This window comes from Hoplias malabaricus, chromosome 10 (genome assembly GCF_029633855.1).
Source record: "Hoplias malabaricus isolate fHopMal1 chromosome 10, fHopMal1.hap1, whole genome shotgun sequence".
Lineage (NCBI taxonomy): Eukaryota > Metazoa > Chordata > Actinopteri > Characiformes > Erythrinidae > Hoplias > Hoplias malabaricus.
In genome coordinates, this window is record NC_089809.1 from 15,238,960 (window position 1) to 15,260,215 (window position 21,256).

The window sequence follows — 21,256 nt, forward strand, 5'->3', positions numbered from 1 at the left end:
GAATATCGAACGCTGAGCCAACTTTACTGCGGTTCTTCAAGAGGTTGGATGTTAATAAATAATAGTCTACATACACAGCCGCGGGAATATATTTAGAGGTGATGTGTACTGCGAAGCTGCTCTCCACGACCATGACCTTTGAAGCAGAAAAGTGAAATGTGAACATATACTGATGTTGTTATACTGTTTAGTACTCGTTTGAACTTCTCCAAATACACCAGTGCAGTCTAAAAGTTGCTTACTGTTTCATTCCATCTTTAAAAAAATGTCTCAGTTATTTCCAAATGCTAAGTTGTGTTCTTCCAAGTTTTAGTTCCACCGTAAATGCTGCCGCTATATTCACACAATCACACTAACACCGGCATATTTTAACGTTTTCGTTAAACACCTCAAACAGTGAAGCAGTTTCAGGCGCATGGACAAAACTACTGCATGATTTAAGGTGAAAGTTGCAAGCTGGGGAATAAACAGCTACATTTGCTTCTTTTCATCTATTCCACCTTAAAGACTGCAGCGGTTAGAGAATCAGACAAATGCTGACATGGATGCTGGAGGGATGATCACGAAGTTAATTATGTTAACTGTTTATTTATTTGGGATGGGTGGGGTGTGGCCAGCAACAGCTTATTTGCATAAAAGTGACAGAGCCCTTAAGCGGCTCATTCTGAAAGGGACTGAAAGTGACAAGAATAGAGATGGTGATAACTATTTATGTGAGTGATTTTGTGCAAAAAACGTCTACCCCCCCCCCACATCAAGGCTCAAATTAATACAAGCCCTATTTTATAATTTAAATCAGTCTGTAAATGTGACCCTTCTCTAGTGGAAGCAGAGAAGTTCCACAATTATGTATCATATGCTCTCACACAGATAACTGGGCTCAGGGTCATTGTTTTTTGATTTCAGCACCCAACTTTTGCCTCAGACGATTTATAAAAGATCAGAGAATGTACAGGTCACCCTGATAAAGCTTCTGTTTTGTTGCAGCACGGTGACGTCAGCTGTCTTCACGGTAGGAGATAACGTGGTCTCGGGAAGTGACGATCGCACCGTCAAGGTGTGGGACCTCAAGAACATGAGGTCGCCGATAGCCACCATCCGCACCGACTCAGCTGTTAATAGGTAAGAGGCACTGATCAATGAAGTGTTAGAATGAGCCTGCTCAGTACTCTTAAATCTTCCTCCTCTTTAACTGTTGTAAGAATGGTTACAGCACTTTAATGTTTTTTTCCATGTGCAATACAATCCTTAAATTAAGCTAAATAAAGCTATTCTGCTGAAACGGCCAGTTATGAATTAGTCGTTTTCACACAAACATGAATAAAATTGCCTATTTGTACATCAGGCATCAATAGTTTAGTGTTGCCTGTTTAAAAGGTGTATTGCAGACAGTCTGATAACAGTCTGCCGTTCAGTGGAAGATGATAGGCAAATAGGTAAGCTGTCCCTGTCTGTCAGGAAGCAAATGGATCATTGCAGCCTTCCAAATACATATCAGAAAGGAGCAGTTGAAGGTTTTTTAATTTGGTACTTAATCATTAATTTTGTTATTTAATGTGGTACTTTTAGTTCCGCATTCAAACAGCACCAAAAGGCAAATATGTTTATAGATGCTCTGTTGTGTGGCTGGGCCGTTACATTTTAGGACTGTATTTGAATTGTTGGAATCCCCCAAGTGTTTCTGCAATGCATTTTGCTTTATGAATTAGTAATCATGGTGACATCACAAAAACATGAACAAATTTGCCAATGTACACGTTAGATTTCAGTACTTTGTTGAAATGACAAAAAAGTTTACTGCAGACAGTCTGATAGCAGTCAGCAGTGGAAGATGTTGGGGGGGAAAATAGGTTAAAAAAATCAGTGGCCTTTAACTGTTTTTCATTGTTAAAAATGGTGCTTGTTAAGTACCAGACGAAAACTTTACTCAAAAACACACATCAGTGTACCGGTAATAAATCTTCTGCTGTGGTTTAATTGTTGAATGGAGTCCCCCAAGTGCTTCTGCAGTGTGTTTTGCTCCACTGCTGTGAGGCTAGATCTAGTCCCAGCAGGGCCATACGCTGCCTGTGTCTGGGTGTCCCCAAGATAGAAATAAGCTTCTCTCACATTGGGTGGGATGGACAGCAGGGTGTCTGCATTTCCCCATAACAAGCAGTGCACCGTAACAGTGCTGCAGGCTGTATACGTCTCAGAGGATCACATGCACCTTCACATTTCCTGTAGGGAGTAAAATTACATGCTGGGAATAGCAGAGTTAGAAGGGAGTTCTACAGTTTATTTTTTTATTTTTTTTTATTTATTTATTTTTTTAACATTTTCTTCCCCATAACTAATGCTTACGCAAAGTAATGCAAAGTAGTTTGAACGTACACAGCAGTGATCTTAGGAAAGATACACATGTATAGTTTGATGCCTTTAAAAGCTTCCATTTTTACAAGACATATATATAACATATATATAACATAAGACATATAACACCTAATGATTACAACCCCTAACTCATTGTAGAATCACCACATTTAGTGGCTGTTTTGTTTATTAGCTAAAAATTCTGGTTTTGAGAAACTTCTTTCAAACTAATCAAACAATTTGAATTAATAGCACATTTGGGCAGAGGAAAATATTTTGTAATCATCAAAAAAAAAAATTGTTACTTCGAGTAATTTGTTGCTCCATCACTGGCTTATATAAGGGCCTGGATTCTTTGCGGAATAGACTTCACTAATGATTTTTTTTTCTTATAGCAATTTTTTGACTCTCTGTTGGGCAAGACCCTCTCATCCAAATTCACAAATGTTCTTCTGGATGAATTTCCCACGGACACACTCCAAAATCTTGTAGAAAACTTTCTCAGGAGAGGGAGCTGTTAAAGCTGCAAGAGTGGGAAAAATTCATATTAATGTCTATGGATTTAGAAAAAGGATGCCATAAAACCTCATATATGTGTAATGTAGAGTTGTCTCAATATTTTGTCCACACTGTGTAGGATTCAATAAAATGGAACCAGGCAAATATCCAGCATCATCCCCTTGGCTAACACAGATTTGTGATTCATCACTGAATATTACTTTCATCCAATAATCCATTATTGCATCTTTTTAGCAGGCAAAAGAACTGTGTTTCCTTCTGTTTAGGTGTTAGTGCTAGTTTTTGTTTGGCTTTTTTTATGTTATCCCATATTTTTCAGCCAATTTCTGTCACAAATATTGAATCTGGTTTTTCTGGTTTTGATTTTTCACAATTTTTTCACTAGTTTTGCTGTGCATTTTTTCAAGATATTAAATTGCTTTGAATTTTCTATATTGATGTTTCGACATTTATTAGTTTACCCTCATGTCATTCTTTAATTACCTTCGTATTTTATTTCTAGGCAAGGCAAGTTTATATTTACAGCTCTTTTCAAATACAATGGCAGTTCAGATTGCTTTATGGAAACAGTAAAGCCTGTTGAATTTACTCCTTGAAGGGTTTTTATAATATTTCTATTTAATTTTATTTGACAGTCGTCTTGGGGTCATGTTTTTATAGAGTAGAGTAGTGCTCTTTCAGGTTACTTTTACAGCAGTTTTAAAGAACAGTTGTGTGTGTTTCATATTGATCCACTCTGAATGATTTTATCAACAATGCATTATGCAGTAGTTTTATAATATTTCAGAAATTACTTATTAAAGCAGCTGAAACTGTTATTCTAAAATAATTAGTTTATATATATATATATATATATATATATTTGCTAGAAATCATTTAGCAGAAGCTTATATCCATCGATCAGATTCTTTGTGATAAGGTACTAAGTTTGATTTCTGACTTCTTGGTTATTTTGAATATGTTTTAACATACATTTCTCTCTGATGTGTAGGATAAGTGTTTCAGCAAATCAAAGGATTATTGCTCTGCCACATGACAACAGGCAGGTGCGGCTGTTTGATATGAATGGAGTTCGTCTGGCCCGTCTCCCACGCAGCAACAGACAGGTGTGCACCTCTCAGCACACATTATTTTCTCAAAGCTGTTTATCCATTGTAACAGTGTTAAAGTATCACTTTGTAGTGTTATAATGCTTTTGTAGCATTGAAGAGATCTTTTAGTGAAAAATCTGATTTACACAGGTTTTCATTTTCAGATGCAGTTGATTGCATTTTCAGATGCATGTTTGGTCTTTAGAGTTTAAACTCAAGTTAAGGTATATGGAGAAACTGTATTTATCCGGCTTAATGGTTTGTTGAGAATAAATCAAAATATGATTTATCCCCTCCTCATTGGCTTTGTGCATTTGTAAGATTTTCATTTGATCATGTACCTGAGCCATGACAAGAAATGGTGTAAACAGTGTCGTATACTGTGAGAAAAGGTTTAGGCAGTTTAAGCCAGGAGAGTGATCAATTAGGGATCAATTATGCAGTTACAACATTGCTAGTTGGTGAGGTTTCATTTTAATACATGAATGCTATGAGAAGATTTAAATGTAGAAAACTAAACATTTTCCCCCCATTTATTTGCTAAATTTTACATTGAAGTAAGGATGTACATATGGTGTAGGGGGACAAAAGTATGGCTGGGCATTGGAAAGAACCGGGCGATATGATACATATCATGATACAGGGGTTACGATTCAATATATTGTTACATATTGCAATATTGTAATCAAGGGGAAATATTGCAATTTTTAGGAAAATGCCATGGTATAAGAAACAAACTACCATAAGTATAAAATGAAAAGCTTCAAATAAAAGCTTATTTTGGATCCTGCTATAAAGGTTGGTGTAGTATTTAATTCAGTCCATTTTCTCAATCTTAGCTATTTAATAAAAGAAAATGCACAGATCATATATATAATGTTCTTATTGGGTCTAATGGCCACAGACAGTATGTCAGATGACCCCCGAGCATTGAATTCAAACCAAAATACACTATGAAGACAGTAAAACATGGTGCCAGAAGTTGGTTGAGTCCATGCAACACAAATGTGAAGCTCAGAAACGATGGTTATGCCTCTATATGTTAGTTTAGTAATTCAAAGCAAAGTGAAATCTCAAAGAGTACATACATTAAATGTTTTTAAAGAAAAATGCTGGCACTTTTTTTAACAGCCTGATATTCTTTTACTTACTACAAAGGATTAACACAAACTTTGTTCATTTTTGATTGAGAATTGAATGTGTAGTATTTCCAGTATGTGTGAGGTGAGGGGCACATGCTTCCTCCATGACATGTGAAGCAGACTGATTAATATTGCTTCTTTCAACTCCCTGCTTCGGAGCTGAGGCATGACCAGGAATCAAACCAGACATCTTCCCATGATAGGAACAACACTGCAACACTCAGGAGCCCATTTTGATGAAATGTTAGGAGGCCTGTGTGAGTACAGATATGTGAGTTTTAACCGTGTGTGTTCTGTTTCCAGGGGCATCGGCGCATGGTCTGCTGCTCTGCCTGGAACGAAGAGAATCAGGCATGTAACCTGTTCACCTGTGGTTTCGATCGCCAAGCCATCGGCTGGAACATAAACATCCCTGCCTTGCTGCAGGAGAAGTAAACAAACTCACACAAATTCACCCATTTGTCGTTACCCTCATATACAAGTACACACTTGCACAGAGCTAAGGCGGCACATGTAAGCACACAAACACACACACACACACACACACATGCAACTGGATCCTCAGTCAATATTTTTCTTCAGTGAAGCACTTGTGATATGTGTCTGACTGCTCAGAAACAGCCATTTTCTCGCATGCGATTGAAGCTTGAGCTTCTTTGCTAGAGAATTGTTTTTCCACAGCTATTTGATGGAACCAGAGTGTGTCATATTTGAGTTAAAAAGTGCTGCTGGAGCCCACAGTATCAGAATGAGGATTATTTAATGGTGGAGTTTCAGTTTAGTATCTTTCTGTGATATTACACATATCTGGCGCTATACTGTCTTTTCATCCAGAGTTTCATTGTAAATTTATACAAACATCTCTGGTTCTTGGATGTTTATAATTTCTTCATGCCTTTTCTTGGTTTAAAGGGAAATTCCACAGGTATTTCAAAGTTTTTTGCATTATTCAATGATCATCATGTGTGGTGTGATATAGAATGGTCTGTTATAAACTAATTTATGATTTACAATTTTATATATATGGCGATAGGAACCACATTTCTGATGATTTTTTTGGGGGGCGGGATTTATTTTTTTTTCTCCCCTCCTCTTTTTCTTTCTTTCTTTCTATCTTTCTTTCTTTCTCCCCATATAAAAGGTACCTCAAGGTCCCTATCAGATTTAAATTTTACTATTTTCAACATTACATTTAAAAGCTCAGACACATGCAGGTTCTCTTTTCATTTTGAGAAGTAAATAAATTTCTATCTTTGTTTCTTTACATCATTTTAAATCAAACCTTAATGACGTTTTGTCTCAAACATTGAATAGTAAATGAAAATTTGAAAGTTCAATGGAGTTGCCATTTAATAATAGTTAGTGAATGCTGTGCTGAGGTTAGAAATGTTTATCCAAAGCTGACTTCTGTTGCGTTCAGTTCATAGTTTAATTTTGTGCAATTTTCAGTGTGTTTTATGTACAAATACATTTAGTTTTTTTTATGAATATAGCAAATCAGATTTTAGATGTTTTTTGGAGTTTGTATAGAGATCTATTTTGCTTTATAGTGTCTTATTATAATTAACACACAACTCTGAGCAGTCTTTGTTAAAAGGACAGACTATGGTCGGCTGTGAGATGCGCTCTTCCTGCTGAAGGACCGTGTTGCTTCAATCCATCTGCATGAAAAACAGTTAAGAAAAATGTGTTGTAATCGCTGTGTAATTTTTTTTTCCTCAGTGAAAAATATAATGTGAATGTGTTGATGGAGTTTGTGAATAGATTCAACCATGTTTATAGCCCAAGAATTCGAAATGGTGTATCTTGTGATGCTTCCTTTCATTATTCAAGGGCTTTTATAATGTCTTGTAGAGCAGGCATTTTGAATCTGCTGATGGTCAGAATAAATAAAATCAGATATATCTTATCACTCTTGCAGTTTCTTATGTAACTTATCTTTAGGAAAAGACATTTTAGCAGTGAATAGGTGAATCATTTCATTATTAAATATGAATAATTGGAGCAGACTACTTGTTAAGCTTCTCAAAAGTTCACCCTGTTAAATAAACAGGTGCTCTTGTGAGCCTAAGTTCTTTTGCCAACATTCTACAACATTCACTGTCAGATTCATAAGCAAAACATAAAAAGATGCCATATATGCGAAGAGTCAGTGGGTAGTTGCTGTAATATGTATTAAAACCACTGTGGTAATGGTGGAATAATGTATAGTTGACTGTTGTGTATTCTTAATTAAAATCTAATAAATCTAGTGTACAATGGATGAGGCCTGTACACAACTACAACTAGACAATGTAAATAAATGTCTTTGTCAGAACATCATCTTTTTTGTAATTGTCATTTGTTTTATTCCTCAAGAATTCAGTTGGGTTTAGTTTTTTATTCTTCTTCTTAAGAAAAATATAATATAATAAATAAACAATGTATAAGCTCTTTAGAAAAAAGTGTTTGTCCAAAACGTAAGCCCCATCTCCTCTCTGTTCAATTTAGACTGATAGGATTTAAATAGATGCCTCGATTTAAACATAGAACACACCCTAATAACCGCCTAGAGATTACCAAGTGATTCCTAACAACTGGTTAGCTGCTCTATAGCAACCACCTGGGATACCATAGAAACCCACTGAGATACCATAGCAACTACCTAGTACCAACCCAGCAACCACCTTCATGCCCTGATAATCTACAACACTGTAGCAACCTAGCAGCCAGTATAAATACCTTAGAAATAACCCAGGGAATCTTCATAAAAGTATTGCTAGATTAGGAACACATACATACATCTACACCCATTCTCCATTTTATCAGCTCCACTGACAACAGAGAAGCCATACTTTCATATCCCCATTTCAACCTGCACTTTAATGACCAGGACCACTACAGAGCAGGTATGATTTGGGTGGTGGATCATTCTCAGCACTGCCCACTTACACTCACTGTCCACTTTCAATGGTCAACCTTGTGCAAGTAAAGTCAGACACAATAGCTCATCTGTTGCTGCCCAGTTTGTGTTGGTCATCCTCTAGTCTTTCACCAGTGGACACAGGACACTATTGGCTGGATATTTTTGGTTAGTGGACTATTCTCAGTCCATCAATGAAACAGAGGGCTTTAAAAACTCCAGCAGCTCTGCTCTGCGATTCACTCATACCAGCACAACACACATTGACACATCACCACCACATCAGTATTCAGCAGTGCTGAAAATGATCCACCACCCAAATGTTCTGCGTGGGTCCTGACCATTGAACAGCAGGGTGAAATGGCAATAAAGTGTGCAGAGAAACAGATGGACTACAGCCTGTCATTGTAGGACTACAAAATGCCTCTGTATGGTCAGTGGAGCTGAAAAAAATGTACAGTGAATGAAGATACAAAGTAGGTGTTCCTAATGCAGTGATTGTTCAGTGTATAGCCACTATAAAGTTAACACCCTTGTAACCACCAAAAGTACCATAGTAACTAGTTAGTGATACACAAACTACATGGAATACTGTAACAACCATTTAGCAAACACTAGCACTAACAAACCCTAGCCAGCACTTGCCAATTGTTTTGTACTCTGCAGTTGCTCTGCATTTTCATCCACGTTTCTAGATTTAACCCCTACTACTTTGCTTCTACACCTAATTCTAAACAATTTGACCATGATTTAGTGAACATTATTGGGACTAGTGCATAAAAATGTAGTGTTAAAAAAAACAACACTAGGATTGTTTTTATCATTTTTATTCACATAAACATTCACTTTTAAGGTACAGCCGAAGTGCAATTTACAGACCTTAGCAGCATATAATTGCAGGTTTAAATTTACATCTTCTTTAGACATCTGGTAATTATTTCTTTTCATTTTATCTGTACAAAGTTTACAGAATGTACAGTCAATATTACAATATTGCCATTCAGTCATGCCAACTACTAACTTTCTCAAAAATTTCATTTTGTTCATTTTATAAATCTAATCAATATAAACTAAATGGGTATAAAGAGATTTCCATTACAGATACAGACATATTTGGGCCAGGTTCCTAGACACAGGTAAACCCTATTCCTAGACTAAAAAGGATGTTCAGTAGTGTTTCAGTTGTTACTGCAGTTGGTTTTGAGAGTTTAAGTTTGAGTAAGTTTAATCCAAGTCTGGCTTGAGTATCATGAGTTTATGCTGAAAATTGTGAATGCTAACGTGCTGTAGAACCAACTGAACCTGTTTTCAGAATGGGCGTGAAAATTAAATGACTAAGTAGTTGGGTCTCCGGTGTAAAAATCTGCATGACCTGAGGTGGGTAGAGCATGTTTAATCTATTCTCAAGTAAAAGTGGCGTTGCTACTTTGCTAATATAAAGAATGCACCAAAATGCCTGCCTAAAAACAATTTTCAGTAACCACATTATCCTGTTCAGAAATGTGATATTTCCTACAGAATGAGGTTATTTAAATGCAAAGTTGCATAAGTTCCACATCTCAAAATGAAGTAGCTCATTTTTCTAGAAGGCGTGTCTGCAAACGTCCATGAATTGATTTAATAAATACACGTAAAATCTTAAATCTAAAGCATTTAGCCGTATATTTGTACACACTGCCTGGAATTACATTAATCTTTTGAACTAGCCTCACATTGCAGTGCACACTGAGGTCTGTAGCTGCTAATGAGGAATGGAAAAACAAGTTAACTATAATGACTTTATATATTTTATCAGGTTAAACAAAACGTTGATCATTCTAATAATAATAGTAAAAAAAAAATAAAAAACAACTCTCAAAATTATGAGGACGTTTCCTCGCCATTTTCTAGCTCTCCAGTCTGTATTCAAAACCGATTTCATGTGTTTAAAAAAGCCCCGGTATCTGTATATTGGCATATTAGAATAACAAAATTAGAGCAGAAGTACCAGTAGTTTTTTACTTAACCCTTGTGTGGTTTATTAATAACATTAACGAAAACATCAATAATGTTGATAACTTTGTTTAATGTTTTTTTAAATATCAAGAAATAAGCATAATCTTTTTATATCTTGTACAAATATAAATTACATTTCATCACTATTGATGTTTTAGTAAATACTGAATGTATCCCACAGGACTGAACAACACAAGGATTAAGTATGAACTTGAGTGAATGTGATTTGTTACTACCCACCTCAGTTATTTACCATGAATTTTACATTTTCTTCAATCATGCTAAATTACAATTAGCTAATTTCTTGTTGTAACGTGCTGCTGTCCAATTAAAAACGTATCTCCACTTTTGTGGATTAATTTGATCACAGCAGCTGTTCTTCACATCGTGTGAAAATTGAATGATGATATGACCAATAGAAATACTCCAAAATCGAACATTAATAAAATATTTTTATATTCACTTCCATTGAAAGTCAAGGAGTTTTTTTTTTCTTCTTCTGTAATGTTACTATTTTGGGAGATAAATATTTTAATTGGACAGCGACTAGATATTTGAGACGGGGAAGACTGTGAATCCTTAACTACAGCATGGCCCAGTGCCAGTGCTATGAAACTTAAATGAAGTGTTTACTATAAATTCAGGAAACACCGCGTGTTTTTTTTTTTTTTTTTTTTTAAATATATAGAAAGATTCATGCATTTAGATACATTTCTTCAAAATGTGGTGAGAAGCATATGCACACCAAGAGGGGTACACGGGTGAAAATGACACGGTGACACCACTAGGTGTCGCTGTTAGAGCTTGGAAAGGCTTTAAAGGGTGCTCTTTATCTAAACTAGGAAAAGTTGAAAGTAATCACCATCTTTAGGTTTAGGGTTTAAAGGCCTACATTAGGTGTCTATTACAAACCACTGTTTTGTTACACTGTTTTCTTTGTAGCATAATAATAAAGGAGGTTTCACAATGCAGATAGACCAAACACAAAGATAATCTAAAGAACAATGATTTACAAAATTCAGCTATGGGCAATCAAGCCAATATTGCTGAATGAACAATACAGAGAATAACTACTGAGCCATAAATAGCATAACATAAGAAAACACTTAAATATGAAATAACAACCACAATTTTAAAAGAAATAACAAGTTCAAAAGGAAAATGAATATGTGAAAACCCATGTTGCTAATTGCTACATCTACCATTTATGTTTAGTGCTGTAACAATGCTATAAGTTGAGACTAAAAATAATAATAATAATAATAATATTAATACAGAAATATAATATGTCAACGAAGCATGTGAAATGGTTATATAGGAACCTAATAAATCAGATTCTCAGAATGGTGGTGATAAAAACCATACTTCACTATGTTTATACTAATAATCATAGCTTGTGGATGCCTGGAAGATGTCTCAGAACCAGATTTCTTAGTTTGTCACTTTGCACTTTTCCTATTTGACAGGCTTTGTCTAGCTAACTGCAAACATCCAAATTTTCATAAGAAATCAAGAATATTAGAAGTGAGTTGGTACCTAAACCTTAACCCTAAAATGAACCCTAAGCATAGTGTTAAGCTCCAAAAGATTAGAAGTAGCAAGATTGTCTTTAGTAATCCTCCTGGGTGAATTTCTTCCACAAGTGTTTACAGCACTCTTTCTGTAACTCTGTGGATTTCTTGAAACAGGACCTTGCTTAGTAATGATAAAATAGCATATCAGTCATTATACAGGAATGTTATAAATATCATCGCTCTCCAAAGAAACAACAATATCTCAATGTTTGTGGATTTTTAGTTTACTGCATCATTTAAACACAGCAGCTGTCCTTTACATTGAATGAAAGTTTTATGATAAATGGACCAATAGACATGCTCCATATTTACTTGGAATAAAATATATTGACATTGACTTCCAGTGAATTTTAAGATTTATTCCCCTTTATTCTTCTGTAAAGTTCCTATCTTGGAATATGGGAATTTTGGATGTAGGAAGTGATCATTTTTGTTGTATATGTACTAATTGCTAGAGATCACAATCTCCTACAAGTGTTAGATACAGATCTGTCACTCCAGAGAACACAATTCCAATTCCTTCTCTAACCACTCTTAAAAATGATGGCTCTACAAGGGTTCTTTATTAAAGGAAATGATTCTATATAGAACCCTGAAAACATGAATAAAATATTGCATGATTAAAGGGTTCTCTAATTGTGCTATAAGTGGTTCTATATAGCAACTTTTAGAAAAGAGGGATATATAATATGGTTCTTCAGTTGTGAAAAGCTTGACAATGTAACAATAGAGGAACTGATTTTGATGTCATCTAAAACCATCTCCTTCAATCTAAAGAACACCTTCATGATGCAAAGAACCCTTTAATCATGCAAAGGGTCCTTCAAATGTTCAGGGTTCTATATAGAACCATTTTAGGAGTTATGTCCTGACTGAACTTTAAAGTCGCTGAATTCACTCATTATAAATGTATGTCTCATAAATATTTGCAAAAAGGAATCAGCCATGTATTTGTAACCATTTCCTGTAACTACTTTTTGTGAAGGAGTTTCTAAATGTCTGGTTCCTGTCACCAACACTAAGTAATCTCACTGTCTACCTTTCACCCACTGATTAATCAAGGAAATTCAAAAAAGTGATGGAGTTCATCCTTTGGGCATCAGGTGAAGGTGTACACAGAGGTCTGTAGCTGCTAATGAGGAACATAAAAAAGTGAATTATCATGCTGACTTTGTATATTTTATCAGGTTAAAGAGGGCCATTATGGAACACTATTGGGAGACTGCGAATTAAAGCATGAACTAGCTAATCACAGCCTTATTTAATGTCTCAGCACCGCTGCAGCGCAAAGACCGCCATTTTCTCATCAGTACACCTTTTACCTTTTTTCTTCTCGAGACACTTTTTTATTATTATTATTTTTCTCCTGCTTCTCTTTCTTAACATGGGTCAGTGCTCCTGTCGCGTGCCCTTTGTAAATATACAGTAGAGAAACACAAAAGAAAGCAACAGGAAAGAAAAAAATTTACCCATGAAGAAAAGAGAGAGAGAGAGAGAGAGAGCTCTGCTGCTGAGACCTGGGGTGCGTTAATGGCACCATTTATGTTACCTTGTCACTATTACCTCCACTCCACTCTTTATATTCCCTGTGAGGCACACAAAGAAGGGCTTGAATTAACCTGTCTTTGCAATGTCAAAGCCCCCTTCCTGCTTTTTTCTTTGAGTCATTACAGAGCAAGAGCAAGAGAGAGGTTGTGTGTGGAAAAGACAGGGAGAGAGAGAGTGAGTGAAAGACGGTAAGAGCAAGAGCAAGAAAGAGACGTGTGAAGGAAACATAAGAATGAGAATGTGGGAAAGACGGAATAAGAGAGGTTGTGCAAGCCAAAAAAGAAAGCAAGATAGAGAGAAATAGACAGAAAGGATGGGTGAGGGAAAGGGAGAAAGAGAAAGTAAGAGATGTTGTGTGAGGCAGAAAAATAGGAAAGCCTATATGAGAATGAGGAAGGGGGAGAAAGAGAAAGCTTTTGGTGGGGGGAAACGAAGGAGGGGGGCACATCATTCTGACAGGGCCTTTAATTGGACAGTATGCAAGAATTCTACAGGGGCCAAGCATCCGGAAACGGGCCAGTGATGATGAGATGGCTGCTGCCTTTCATTTTGGTGAAGGTTCACACACACACACACACACACACATCTATTCTGCTGTGACAGCTGCAGATGAGCAAAAAAAATAAAAATAAAAATAAAAGTGACTGTGGAAGGCTGTGGTCACCCATACAAACCTGGAGATCAACCTATTTGCACATTTCACCCCTGCCCAAACCTCACACACCTGCTCCAAGCCAATTGAAGACTAGTAGTATATAAATACACACTACAAACTGTAGAAACCAGCTCATTCAACATTTCTTCTGAAAGTAAATGTATCAATAGGTTGTTAGGCAGCCTTTACTGATGTAACACGTTTTGGAGTCAAAGACCTTAACATGCCAACTGTATCTGCACGATCTAATGTATAAACATAAAACATGCAGTGGTAAGTGTTATAAGACACAAAATAATGAAACAAGAAACGTGCCTCAGATTGCACAACAATTTAACTGAATAAATTTGGTATGATATTTTGGTATTAAACTGGATACAAATGTGACTGGAACAACTATTTACCCCAGTAATTACACAGCAATGAAGCATAAACACTCTGGAAGAAAACTTGACTTTAGATTAGGCTTTACAAGGCTTTGATTCTATTCAGGTCCAAGAATAGTGATTTGAATAGTTCTGAGTGACAAATTCTAAAACTAATTTAACACTATGTAATATTTATACCTCAAAATGATAGCTTAAACAAATTGTGATGCTCTATTGACCTGTAATTAGTAGAACAGAGCCTCTTGAGTCATTGCTACTCCAGTCTCAGCCCTGCAGAAAACTGTACTATATAACCTTTGGTTTAGGGTAGGAAAACACATGTCCTCCCTCTACCTCACCATTGATCTCAGTACACTACTGTAAATATGAATTACACTAGGGGAAGTGTAAAAAGAAGTGTAAAAAAAAAGCTTAACCTAGTGTTCCTTTCATAATCTAAATGGACTACTACTAAAGGTGCAACTGCATTATTTGTACAGTACCTTTTATCTTTCTGAGAGTGTTTGCTTCACTGCTGTGTAATTCAGTATATAAATATCCACTTTCATGACCTTTGTATTCATTATAGAGGGTGCTTTAACTTCTATTTGCCCCATAACAATCTTATAACAGTCGAAGTAATTGACATAATTTAATGAAATTTGACACAGATATACCTAGGTCTAGGAAATCATATCAAGTGTTAAAAAAGGCTGCCACTAGCATCCAGGCATTTGTGGAAGTGAAAGCCAGTTGCAGTCAGAAGGTGCACCTGGTTCTGACAGTGATGTTGCGTACTATAATGTAATCTATAATGAAATGTGTAATGTAAATATAAATGTAATGTAAATACACTGTTGAGTCCACATTCAGGTCTGTGTGTTACATGCTGATTTGAATTGGCACACTGTTGAACAATGCATATTCATTGTCTAGAGGTAACATACACAGGCAGAAAAGCTGTCACTGTGGTGGTACCCTCAAGGGTCCATATCTTGTATTATAATTGTAGATTTAAAAATTGTGTTTCATACACCTAATTTCATCTCCAGGACTTATGTTGTGTTCTTTTATTTTACAGAGTTTTATAATGAAATCAAATATCCACCTATCCTTCTGGAGAAGAGAACGTAATGTAACTTTAAAGAACACAGCTGGACATTAATCCCAATGTGGTACCTTTAAAGGTATATTTACACTGTTTATTTTTAGTGACCAATAATGTACCTCTACTATACATTTTTTTCTAAAAGTTTACTGTGCAAAATTTTAGACACCTGAGAAAATGAGATTTAAAAAGCTAGTTATCTGAGCATTAAACTTTATTTGGTCTAATATTCCCTTTATTTGGTCTAATAAAACACTAATATTCGAATAAAACCCAGTATAATAACATTAAAATAAGTAGTGATATTCTGGAAGTGAATGTGTCAGTTTAACTTTTTACAAATCTGTCCTCATGGCAGTCCAGTATTATTTGAAGTTATTAGCATACCTAGTTTAAGCTAGATTAAAAAAATACTTATTTTGTTAAATCACATATGCTGTTGATTTAACAAATCCATACTCGAAGAGAATATATGGAAACAAACTTTATTTTTCATGCTACCTCTCAACACATTTACTAACACATGGAAAAAAACTTGTATTTATTCTATTTATGTTTTTATAATTTATTTGCAATTATATATCATTTTATACAAGCACCACACTTACTGGGAGGATAAATGATTTAAAATAATAACAATAACCTTAGGTGCCCAAGATTTTGCACAGTACTGTACTGGAAAAAGAAGCCAATACAGGTGTGCCAAAACAATTTATTGAGCAGTGTGGAGGTCAGAAACCATGGATATGTTGGTTAAAGCTTTCCATAATGGAGCAAGCTTTTCTGGATGTTAATGATGGACACTTTCTATGATTTCCTCTTGTTTCTCACAAACCAAGGTATGAATTGAATTATGTTTATTCATTTGAAAGTTACAAGAAAAAAATTGTGGCAGACAGGGAGTGAAACACCCTGTATTTTCAGTTGAAATTAGGGGGGCAATAGGTTCACTGAATGGACACTACAAGAAAAATGCTTATAAATTGAATCTAAAAACAACTGAAGCTAACTCCTACAGTATGTTAGATCTCCAGGAGTGAGGTGGATTCAAGAGCCCTTCTCATTTGAGGAGAACCCTTTTTTCCTCTGGTGGGTGAAAGACTGTCCATTTCCTTATGTAAGCTTTTCAGTAACAGGGTCATACTGGTGTCACAAAGGGAGATGGTAGAGTACCATGGCAACTGCTGAATGACGTATGTGTCTTTAGAGATCAGCAGTGTCACAGAACCTCATGAAATTTTGTGTGGCGCACACTCTCACATCTTCTTACGCAGTCTTGCTTGGTCATACACAAATTCAGGAGATTTCCAAGAGTCTCGAGTGGTCTCATACAGTCTCCCATGATCTCATGCTGCCAGAAGAAACTGCTCTTGTTCTGGAGGTTTCCTGACCCAGGTCCCCAAGCCGTTCTCCTGCAGTGCCCGCAACCACTGCTCCTTTGTTGTTTGATAGGTACCGGCTGCCTGCTTCGCCTCACAGTACATCAACGTCATGTTTGTCGAACCCGGAGCACATGCTACCAGCTACAAAGAAAGAAACAGGGAGAAAGAGAGAAGATGGAGGTATACAGAGATAGAGAGAGGAGGAAGAGGGGTGAGAGAGCAAAACAAAACGAATGAGCCGGCACAAACAGGGAACTTCAACAGCTGTGTAATCTCCCCATTTAAATTTCACAAGCAATTGAACATTCTCTGAGCTTTTGTGCATTTCTTTTGTTGAGAGCTCATACAAAGAAGCACACACACACACACACACACAAAGCAAGTGAGATAGAAGGGCTGCAGCAGGCAAAGAGGCGCAAAGAAAAGTAAAGTTTCGTTGGGAGATTAGTTTGTCTGCTCTTGCGTCTCTGACTGTGCTCACGGAGCATTTGCCATGGGAGGCTGCTCAAGTGCTTTTCGGGATGATTACCAGTACTACTGTCATTAGACTTTAACTGCCACCATTTGGTAGAGCAGCCGGAGCTCCTTCATACATTTCCATGATTGTGCTTTACTTGTTTTCTTTTTTCGGAAAGTAAAATTCATTACAGCATGGGAACTTGACACTACTGTTTTTCAGCTCTTAAGATCTTGCTAGGTCTTTCTGTTTTATATATGAGAACGTTAAAATATGCTTTTCTAAAGGTTCTAATTATTACAAAGTAATTGTTACGAACATTATTATATTTAGATTATTAATAGTATTTGAGTATAGATAGAAAGGTATATTTTTCCTCCAATTAAAACAGGGCTTTGTACCAATATAAGTGGACAAAATAAACTTATTAACTTACATTTATTAATGGCATTTGACAGGCATACTTTGCTGACAGATTATAGCTGAAGGTTATGTGAAGAGTCCAAGATTATTGTTGCATAATTGTCCAAGAGTGTATATTTATACACAGATCAACACTCTATAATCTATCTCTTGCTCTGCATACTTTTTTACTACCTTTCAATGGTCAGGTCCCACACAGGACCACAGAGCATGTAGTGGATCATTCTCAGTGCTACAGTGACTGACGTGGTGGTGTGTTGTTAGTGTGTGTTGCACCGATAGGAGTGGATTAGACACAGCAATACTGCTAGAATTTTTAAACCCCTCAGTGTCACTGCTGGATGGAGAATAGTCCACCAACTAAAAATATACAGCCAACAGCGTCCTGTGTTCACAGACTAGAGGATGACCAACATAAAATGTGCAGTAACAGACGGGGGACTAACGTTGTAAGTGTGTCTAAGAGAATGGACAGTGAGTGGACACAGTGTTAAAAAAACTTGAGAAGTGCTGCTGTGTCTGATCCACAAATATCAATGGAACACACAATAAAACACACTAACACACCACCACAATGTCAGTATCACTGCAGTGCCCAAATCATACCTCCTCTATGTGTATTGTGTGTATCTATCACATATATACGATCAATGGTCCCAACACTAACTGTGAATTCATATTAAAGTGCAGTGTCTTGTATTAGTAATGTTTAGTAGTTTAGTTTTGTACTGGAGCCTCAAGTCATGAGCCTTAAGGCTACATAATGGCTGCTACTAATGTCAGTAATGTTCTTTCTAGGGTTCAAATGATGCTACTAAAATTTGCGCATACATTTGCCTGGTTTTATTAGATAATCAACACTGTATTTTAAATGTATTATTGAATTACAATTTTAAGTGATGTTCTTTCCAGCTAATCTCTTCTTTTCTGTCAACAGATGAAAGCATGTTATACTATGGGTGATGCTCTAAAGAGTGTGTGACTGTTATTCTATATCCACGTCTATATGGAATTATTATAGTGAGAGTGTCTCCTACGTTCCTTTCACTAACTTTTACAGACACTTTCTTTAGGAGTCTTCCTAATGATGTCTAAGAACAGCCAGTGTTCAGCAGTGTGTTTTGTCTTTCTCTGTTAATTAGGACCACTCGCTAGAACTCTCATTGACAACACTGAAGCCCTCTTAAGCCTTTGAAGATCTACTTCTTATATTTCACAAGTACCTGATCATATTGTGGGTACTTACATAAAGATAACTCCATTTGCAATTTGTAATGTATTTATAATAATATTGAGGTTACACATGTAGCAACAATAGAACTACATTTATGATGCATTTATGCACCATTACACCATTAATTAAATACATTTATGTGTATGGATATTTGTAACAGCGTATTTTCTCTTAGATTATTACACTGGGATTTCTTACAGTTGGGTTAAAAAAACATTTCTAAATGTAAAAGGACGTTTGTATAAATACAGTGTAGTATAGTATCCAGAACTTTGGATGTGTTTCTCTGTCATTATAGCTATCTTAATGTATGTATTCTTAGTATGGTGGTAATTGCACAGCTACTCTGACAATCAGAACAGTCTTATTGGAAAAGGAGCTGCTCTCACAGTATCCTTGGGACACATGGGATTACATAACATGTGTTTTACAAAATTAAAAAATGTAAGCTGTTGCTACAATTGCATTTGTGTAATTACAAAAGCAAAGACTGAACTTAGTGAATGTATTTACAGGAGTTTTACCACTGTGATCCATTTGTAGTTCAAACCTCACAGTAATGGGTGATTCTTCAACTGGGGGCCTCTTAATTTTTTTATGAATCTATCACTTTTTATTATCCTATTTGTGCTAAAATTAATAATGTTTTAGCAAAAAAATGATGTTAAAAACATTAAATAAAAAAAAAAAAAAAATAATCATCTTGATTGTGGTTGGGATACATAAGTTTATTTGGTGATGCAATAAATTATATACCTAAGCTATTTATATTGTAATACAGTCTTCCTAACATGAATTTAAAACATTGCAATGTAAATGTTCCACTAACTGAAGATTCACATTTATGTACTGTCTATATATATAATTTTTAGAGACAAAATGGAAAGCAAGGAAACCTTTTCAACACTTTAATTTGAGTTGGCCGTTATTGTGCACATGTCCAGGTTGTGTGTTCCTGGAGGTGGAGCAGTTCTCACCTTGTGGTATAGCCTGCTCCATCTTGTGAACAGTGCATGTTTACAGATTCGAGATGGAGCTCCACAGTCTTTTCGTTTCCCAGAGGAAGCGTTGATCACCTCCAGCTGGTCATCTCCTGCCGTCCAGTTCACACTCAAACATGAAGCCTTTGCCTGTTGCCACCACTGACTGCTGCTCAGACCTGCAGCACATAAATCATACAGTCAGTCTGTGTGAATGAAGACAGGACTTTCAGATTAAAAATTAAACTTATAAGTGGAAGAGGAAGACAATTTTTATAGATTTCTAACTTCTGTATTCTGTGACAACAATTTCTAGCCCACTATCTTCAACTCCCTCCTCTTCTCATTTATAATATATAAAACATTCATAGCCCTTAGTAGATAGCCCTTCTGCTGAAGACAAGGTTGTGTACCCTCTGTGACACCAAGCAACTATTCGCTGTTCTAATATATTACACCCTTTGTCAAGCACTTCACTAATTAAAAGTGCTTTACAGTAATCATAGTAAATGTGATGATAATAATAGTAGGAAGTTGGTAAAATACAAAACAAAAACCATAGTAATAAATAACAGGAGAATAAACTATAAAATATTGAAAAATGTAAAGTAGTATTAGTAGTAGTTATGCTAATAGAAACAATAAAAATGCAAGAAAAGTCAGTATAGAAAGTAATTATTATTTTTTAAAAAAGAGAGAGCGAAAGATAGAGAGAGAGAGAGAGAGCGAGAGAGATGTGACCCCTTCTGAAAAGTGAGGCCAGTGATTCATAACCACTGAAAATGAACCTGCGATGGATCATACTTTTGTCAAACATATTTTGTCTCACTTTTACAGTGAGGGATAATTGTTCTGGAGGACTACAAATGATAAAATTAGAGTGAATGTTTACAAAAATGAAGGAAAAATTGAGAGAGTGAAAGAGTTCACTTTAAGACCATTAGAGTGATATAGCAGTGAGAGGCTGGTAACTCCTGTCTCCTTAATTACATGCGAGTGCTTGAGCGCTTCATTAGTGCATGTCTGCTCTGTCTTTGTGGTAAACACCAGCCACAGACACAAAAGCTCTCCACGACTTCTCAATCAGCACCTCTTTGCTCTGCCAATTAGCACAGCACTTGCTCTGAGCACTTAGAGCTGAGGACACTGCACAGGTTGACAACACGTTAGCACAAGCGTGTTCTCACTAACACTGCACTGCCACATGCTGTGCCATGGGTTCTGCTCAAACACTGATGCTCAGAACCCAGGAATGAAAATGTTACATTCACCCAAAGGCCCATTTATATACTTCACAGTCTGGAGATGTTTTGTGCAGCATTTTTTATTAACAGTTTCTGAGGAAACTTAATTTCAGTTCATATGAAATCAAGAGTATTAACAAGGAGCTTGTCCCCCTAGTGCTGCAATAACAGCTTTGTCTCTTAATGGAAGATTTTGCACTTGATCAGCAGTCTTTGAACGGGACATTCATGATTGTAATCAAAAAACACTTTTTTATAAAATTCAGAAGAGGTTTCCTCACC

The 21,256-nt window shown here is 36.1% G+C and overlaps 2 protein-coding genes across 12 annotated transcripts in view; one reads left to right on the plus strand and one right to left on the minus strand.

The window, feature by feature from the left end:
• wdr37 (WD repeat domain 37) overlaps positions 1-7,416 on the plus strand; it is a 114,731-nt gene extending 107,315 nt beyond the window's left edge. For all 11 annotated transcript variants that reach the window (XM_066682648.1, XM_066682652.1, XM_066682645.1 and 8 more), the window contains 3 exons: positions 988-1,122; positions 3,863-3,977; positions 5,408-7,416. In XM_066682648.1, coding sequence (XP_066538745.1) covers positions 988-1,122; positions 3,863-3,977; positions 5,408-5,539 — 382 coding nt within the window. In that variant the 3' untranslated portion in view covers positions 5,540-7,416. The remainder of the gene's footprint in view (positions 1-987; positions 1,123-3,862; positions 3,978-5,407) is intronic.
• An 8,452-nt stretch (positions 7,417-15,868) lies between these two features.
• Positions 15,869-21,256, minus strand: part of adarb2 (adenosine deaminase RNA specific B2 (inactive)) — a 278,415-nt gene continuing 273,027 nt past the window's right edge. The window contains exons 9-10 of the mRNA XM_066683487.1: positions 19,728-19,909; positions 15,869-16,777 (exon numbers count right to left, since the gene is read on the minus strand). Coding sequence (XP_066539584.1) covers positions 16,601-16,777; positions 19,728-19,909 — 359 coding nt within the window. The 3' untranslated portion in view covers positions 15,869-16,600. The remainder of the gene's footprint in view (positions 16,778-19,727; positions 19,910-21,256) is intronic.